Source organism: Salvia hispanica, chromosome 2 (genome assembly GCF_023119035.1).
Source record: "Salvia hispanica cultivar TCC Black 2014 chromosome 2, UniMelb_Shisp_WGS_1.0, whole genome shotgun sequence".
NCBI classification, from domain to species: domain Eukaryota; kingdom Viridiplantae; phylum Streptophyta; class Magnoliopsida; order Lamiales; family Lamiaceae; genus Salvia; species Salvia hispanica.
This window is the reverse complement of record NC_062966.1, coordinates 12,421,341-12,428,091: the sequence shown is the minus strand read 5'-3', so window position 1 is coordinate 12,428,091 and position 6,751 is coordinate 12,421,341. Positions and strand designations below refer to the sequence as shown.

At 37.8% G+C, this 6,751-nt stretch overlaps 3 protein-coding genes across 3 annotated transcripts; all 3 read right to left on the bottom strand.

Moving 5' to 3' along the window:
• Positions 1–1,787: 1,787 nt before the first annotated feature.
• Positions 1,788–2,730, bottom strand: LOC125203143 (diacylglycerol kinase theta-like). The gene has a single exon (XM_048101436.1). It carries the CDS (start codon positions 2,671–2,673, stop codon positions 1,876–1,878), a length of 798 nt encoding a protein of 265 aa, XP_047957393.1. The 5' UTR covers positions 2,674–2,730; the 3' UTR covers positions 1,788–1,875.
• A 1,232-nt stretch (positions 2,731–3,962) lies between these two features.
• Positions 3,963–4,555, bottom strand: LOC125203657. The gene has a single exon (XM_048102053.1). It carries the CDS (start codon positions 4,550–4,552, stop codon positions 4,001–4,003), a length of 552 nt encoding a protein of 183 aa, XP_047958010.1. The 5' UTR covers positions 4,553–4,555; the 3' UTR covers positions 3,963–4,000.
• Positions 4,556–5,112: 557 nt separating this feature from the next.
• Positions 5,113–6,318, bottom strand: LOC125206298. The gene is made up of 2 exons (XM_048105571.1): positions 5,311–6,318; positions 5,113–5,172 (listed from the first exon to the last, which is right to left on the bottom strand). Exons 1-2 carry the CDS (start codon positions 6,316–6,318, stop codon positions 5,113–5,115), a joined length of 1,068 nt encoding a protein of 355 aa, XP_047961528.1.
• Positions 6,319–6,751: the final 433 nt, after the last annotated feature.

Genomic DNA, 6,751 nt, shown 5'->3' with positions numbered 1-6,751 from the left:
GCACATTTATCATAAATATGTCAACTAATGCAAATTATGAAATACTAATTTTTATATTTATTTGTGTAATGTGACAACTTGTTATTTATTCGTGCAACTACACAATTTAAGAAGAACACCAACTTCAAAAAATGATTTACTTTCAATATACTCCATATAGTCACATGCCGTTAACTGGGTTAGTACTTTGGATTCAGTTGAATTGTCAATCGGGTTGGATCCAATTCGATTCGGCCTATCTTAAGCTGGGCAGTTTAATTTGAGATGCGACTTTGCCTAATCCATGAATAAAGCAAGCTCGACTGGAATGTGTTTATTTCTATAAATTTGGACTAAACCTAGCTTAGACTCACTTGAATTAAGTAGAAAATTAGGAGTAATTTTTTTATGTAATTTGAATTTTTATTTAATACTCCTACTCAGTTAAAGTATATTTTTAGATTTAATTATATTAATAATATCTTGTGTTTTAAATTATACTAGTTCATATATTTAATAAGTATGTATATTCAAATTTATCTTATTGCAATTATAACAACTGAAATACTAGTTAATTAACAATATGTCCATTGCCGATCTCTCTTCTTTTCCGATAACGCTGAAGTCCAACTTTACGAATTTGGGCTTCACGTGTGATCTTGAAGCCCAAATTTGAAGAATGAAGATGAGGCAAAGTGGTGGAGTTACTTGGATGCAGGAAACGATGCTGATATATTTCGGTCAATTTTGTTTGAAAATGTAACTAGAAACTAGAAAGGGTGTGATTATTGGGTTTGGTTCGTGCCTTCCTAAAGAGATAGCCTAATTGTGATATCAAACATGAGAAAATGTTTAAATAGCACCCACTTTTTTTCTAGCTATCAACATACCTTTTATAGCCGTGGATTAATTTGGTTAGAGATTAAATTCAAATGAAGTTTTAATCATTTGTACACTGGAAGATCTTTAAATCAGAGGGAATTGTAGATAATTGAACTAAATTATATCAAGAATCGCGAGTTTACTTAATACTCAAAGCGTGTTTGATAAGTTAGTAATACCAAGATAGAGAATTGTATATAGACATTTCTAATGGTTTGATATCATAGATAAACTTAACTCAAAGCCCAATATAAGACAAGGGCCCTAACCAATCTTACCAAAATTATAACTTTAACCATGTTTATTTAACCTACCAATTTATCAAGTTAAGCCATGTTATATAATATACTTTACAAAAATAGATAATTTCTTTTCAATCAAACATCAACCAAAATAAATTATATCTTTGCATATCTTGACATAAAGCATGCATTTCTTATCTTATTTTACTTATCTTCTAATATCTCATCTTTTTTATCAAACGAGTCCCTAAACCCTAAAGAGTTCACTCATAAGACTATTTCTATTTGTATTGGATGATTTGTGAATCTTTTTCCCATACTTTATTTGTTCGTATTCTTTACATCTATAACATTTTTTTACCTCATTCATTACTTTAGAAACAATATTCATAACATATTATTCATCCCCATAACTATTCATGGATCTCAAATTTTTATTTTCTATTAAATTCTTATTTTCTATTAAATTCTTATTTTAATTAATTTATTAAGTATTCTAAATAAATCAATATTACCAATTCAGTTAAAATACAAAAATCAGTAAAAATAAAAAAATTATATACTACAAACTAAATTTATATGCCAATCACTTTGGTATACAAATAATTCTCATGCTAATGAAGTTCACATTATAACAAACATATAAACATATCATTAAAAATAAAAAAAATAAACAAGGAAAGGTTGGTGATTGATTCGAAATTATACATAAATAGTCTGTAAGAAAGAAACATGCAAAAAACAAGCGACGTGAATAGAGATAGAGTAATACTCAATTACCCATTGCACCTTGTATCAAAGCCTGCCCTAACTGATTAGCCCCTCCTTCAATTAAACCTTCAATCACACTGTTGACAACGCTGTGCACGGTGTCGTTCCTCCTCGTCGGCTGCTGCACGTAATATACCACTGGCGGCGCTGTATTATATCTCTGCAGCTGATCATACATCGCTGCTGGACCTTGTTGGCTGCTCACACTTCTCGAACTAGAATACTGCTGTGCCGGCCTTTGATGATCCTTCTTAGGCTGTCGCACCTTATCCGCTCTCCCACACTTGAGGTGCGCGTCGAACCCACACTCCTCGCACCGGTACAGCCAGTGGTTCGACCCGGATGCGCCGCAGACGTCGCACACGAAGGCCTTTTCTGGATAGGGAGGCTCGAAGCAGAGCTGGAGGGGGTGCTGATGTGCTCCTCCCTTCACCGAGGAGCGCGTGAACGCGCACGCCGGATGCAAGTCGAGCTCGCACTCTGCGCAGTGATAGCAGAAGCTCGTGCCAGTTACGCCACACGCGTTGCAGTGGAAGGATCCCGTAGAGTAGGCGGGGGCCGGGAGCAGGGTCAGGCTGTGCTTGGGGTCAGCCTTGTGGTTGAGTTTCTCGGGCATCTCGGAGCAGATTTTGTGAAGGGTGTAGCTGCAGGAGTCGCAGCTGTAGACGAGGCCCGAGGCCGGTTTCTGGCAGGCCGAGCATTTGGTTGTGTTTGGATCGGAGATGTTGATGGATTTGAGGTTTAAGGGATGAGGGTGGCTGAAGTGAGTGAGATGAGGTTCAGCCTCAATCTTGCCCATTTGCTTCTTGTTGCAAATGATGCTGCTGTTGATCCACTTATATTAAGTCCAGGTTTGGGATTTACTAATAGAATGTGAACATGTTTCCAAGGCATCCTCAAAGTCAGCCAAGGATGTATGTCGTTTGTAGATGGATCTTTCTTTAAACAACATTTTAGGTGGCTGAGTTTTCAATGATCGAAATAGACATTGATGTGATCTTGTGAGTATTTAAAAGGTTGTTTTTGGATACATATACATACTATGGCTGTCACTCATCGTTTTCATTGTTGGTGCCGTGCATGAGACGTTGAGCTTACTATACTACCATTACTCCATGAATTTAATTAAATTTGTAGTAATGATTTCGTGGCCGGATCTTGATGTTTCTGTAACCATGAGTTGATATCTTCCTACTACAAAGGAAGCTGGATTTCCGTCTTTGAGAAGTGACATCAAACATCTTCTCAATGTGCAATTCTCCTATCAAAGTGTTCTATGAGGGTTCTAAGATTAAATTTGTAGTGTGTTTGGTTCAAGACATTCAAACCCACAACTCAATCCTAGATGGATAATCATGAGATAATTATTAGTCATAGCTAACCCCCTATGACTAAAATAATCTCACAACTCAATCTTAGGGGGTGTTCGGTTGGCAAGACTAAATCTCATGATTAAATATGTATCATGTTTGGTTCATAAGATTGACCATCTCAACTTAATCCTAGATGGATAGTCCCATGATAATTAGTCATAGCCTCCCCCTCCAACTAAAATAATCCTACAATTTAATCCTAGATGGATAGTCTCATGATAATTAGTCATGGTAACCGAACGCCACCTTAGATTATAATATCTTGGTACTACTATTTTATCTTGGAAACCGAACACCACCTAAGAAACCTAAGAAGACAATCATAACTATCCAATAGCAAACTGGGATGTCAGTTTTCTTGAGAAGATCATTTTCATAACTTATGTAGGCTTACACATAATCACGGGCTTAGTTTGATTCTCAATCTTATTCAGAGAATCTGATTTTCAAACTTACTTTGGTCTATAATATCATCTTTAATAGAGTAATATATTAATCCAACTTGAGGATTAATAGGGCTCTTGAGTGGCTTTTGCACATTTCAAATGAACATCAACTTTCACTCTCTTCACTTACTGATAATGCCCTTATATATCACTGAATCGATGTGCTTGTTGAACATAAGTTGATAATAGGCGACTGATTAAGTTGGAAAAATCAATTTAAGATGAGTACAGGAAAACATCAAATATAAGAAGGCTTAATAATATGAGAATATCACAAATTCAAGCTTATTTTGGTCTTATGATCATTTTACATAGAAGCATGGTCTTGTGTCTCTTTCCCACATTTCAAATGAACATCAAATTCACACTCTCCACAGCGGTAGAGCCAATGATCTGAACCCGGCTTTTCACAAATATCGCAGCTGAAAACTTTGTTCTCATAAGGAGGTTCATAGCAGAGATGGAGGGCGTGGTCATGAGCCTTAGACAGCAAGGATGGATACATAAAGGCGCAGACGGGGTGTAGGTCTAGCTGGCACTTATCACAGTGATAGCAGAAGGCAGCACCAGAGGCGCCACACGCGTTGCACATGAACTTTCCATCTTCATAGGCAGGCGAGGCAAGCAGAATCAGCGCATGCTTTCTGTCAGAACCATGATATAGTTTCTGAGGCAGTTTCGAGCAAGCTTTGTGGAGACAGTAGTTGCAGGTTTGGCAGATGTAACTCCATCCCTCAGCTTCCTTCAAACACGCAGCACATGAGATTTTTTCAGGGTTTGAATTTTGATAAGAAACCAGTTTGAGAGAGTGTTGGTGGCTGAAATGGTTAAATTCTGGTTGTGCTTCAATTATGTCCATCTCTTGTAGGTCTTGGTATAAAAAATGGACATACACAACGTTTTGTCGAACTTATATCAAAGCCGGACTCACAGAATATGGACTCATATCATGAATGGGACAGAGTGAAAAACGCGTAAAGCTGGTCTGCAGACTTGGCTTCACATCAGCTGGCCAAAGAAAATTACTTGTTTGTCTCTTTGGCCAATAAAATAATTTCTGTCAATGTCCAAACCAATCTGAGGATTCAATGTGATGAATCCAGAGTTAGTTGATCTTATCTAACTACCGCAGAATATTCATACTTCTGACAACAGAAGATTTAAAAATACAAAATTAAAATAAACAACATGACTATTAAATTCAAAACTGTAGGCCTGATGATCTCAGCTATGCCTTCAATGAGTCATGGTTCGAGACCTCTGTATTCTGTTAGTCCGGTGTGCAAAAGAAATCGTTTACTTTTTATGCAGAAATTTTCTCGATACATAAAAAAAGAACTTACATTATGAAGTAAGTTTTATATAAAATAGATTAGGATCAAACTACAAAGTTTTTCCTACTGTTTGTGGACTAAAAGACTATTTCCTTATTTCAGTTTCATATCTCAGATCTGTCAAGACTGCAGCATCTTCCAACCTCTGAATGCATCAGAAACACGTGAGAAGTTTCGACCAAAATGGACGTCTCAGATTCACCTAAAAAACTCGAAAGATCAGCCTTCTACACACACAAGACCAAATATTGTAGGCAAAAAAGAAAGGTAGAGAAGTTCTTACAGTTTCTGTTTCTTTAGCCTGATCCTTAAACAGCATTATGTTATTAGCTGCATTCGCGTTTCTGTTTTCATTTTCTCGTCCCATTTCATCCCATACAGGAGTGCAGATGCCGGTGGAGGGCGCTAGAGTCACCTCCCTCTTCAAGTCCTTCATGCCAAAACTGAAACTCTGCCTTTTGAGAAGTTGAAGCTTTTCATTATTTTGCTTAGAATCACACTCACTCCATTCATTTTTGTTTCTCTCAATAGGAATAGGCTTTGATACATCAAGGGAGAAACAAGCATCACTAAACTGACAGCTTGGCAAAGTGAAAACTTCAGAAATTGCACTCAACTGATCGAGAGACTGAAGATGATGATCACGATCAAGATCAAGATTGTTCGCATTCTTCACCTCAACATGCTTCATCTGCTCCGAGAGCAGCTCCATCAGTTCATGTTGGTGGGATTTTGACCCATTCGTTCCGTCATCCTTCAATAGTGGCTGAGCCCCTTTAACAGCACATGAAACATGCGCATCGAACTCACACATTCTACAATGGTAATGCCATCCATTGAATCTAGGCATGTCACACACATCACACTTGAAATCATAGACAGGTCTGAACTCTAGCTTAAGCACGTGAGGATGGGACGACATGATTTTGACCGAGAGAGGCATTGCCACACACAGCATGTGATAGGAAAGGGGACACTCGGTGCAGCTGTAGTAATATCCTGCAATGTGCCTCCCACACGCCTCACACTCGTCTGGTTTTTCTAGGACAGTAGACGGGGTTGAGAGCTTGAGCCAGTGATTTGGATCAGCAGGGTGCATGACCTTTTTAGGCATGCTGTAGCAGACCTTGTGAAGGGAGAATCCGCAAAGCTTGCACTGATAGAAGAAATTTCTTGGCATTATAGCAAGTTTGCAGGCTGAGCAGACACAACCTCCATCAGCACTCGACTCAATATATTTCAGTGGATGTTCGTGACTAAAATGTTTCAACATCGTTGTTGGTTGATCCATTTTTGACTGAATCTGAACCTCAACCTTGCAGAAGCTGAAATGAGAGAAGGTTGCTGTGAAAACAGAAGCAGCTTTCAATTTTTATATATGTTTTCATCTAAATTTTGGAAGGATTAAGTTATGATTATAATGTCAACAAAACAACCATTTGGCAAGCCTATATCGATGGAATCAAGAGACTCCGAAACAAGCAACAACCAAGTCCTTATTTTAGGCTGGCCAGCATAAAATATGTTGAGATTTTTTAAAGGCTGTAGCTTCTGCTGGCCAATGTGCTAGGCCGCCATCGATTATCGTAAAATTATATTCCTAGATGCTCAGCATCTAAGATGGGATATGAGGAAAGACAGGATCTTTTTGTTGTATATGATGCCAAAACAGGCTCCATTTTCTCTAGTATGCTTCTATTCATCCATGATCTACAAACTTGGTT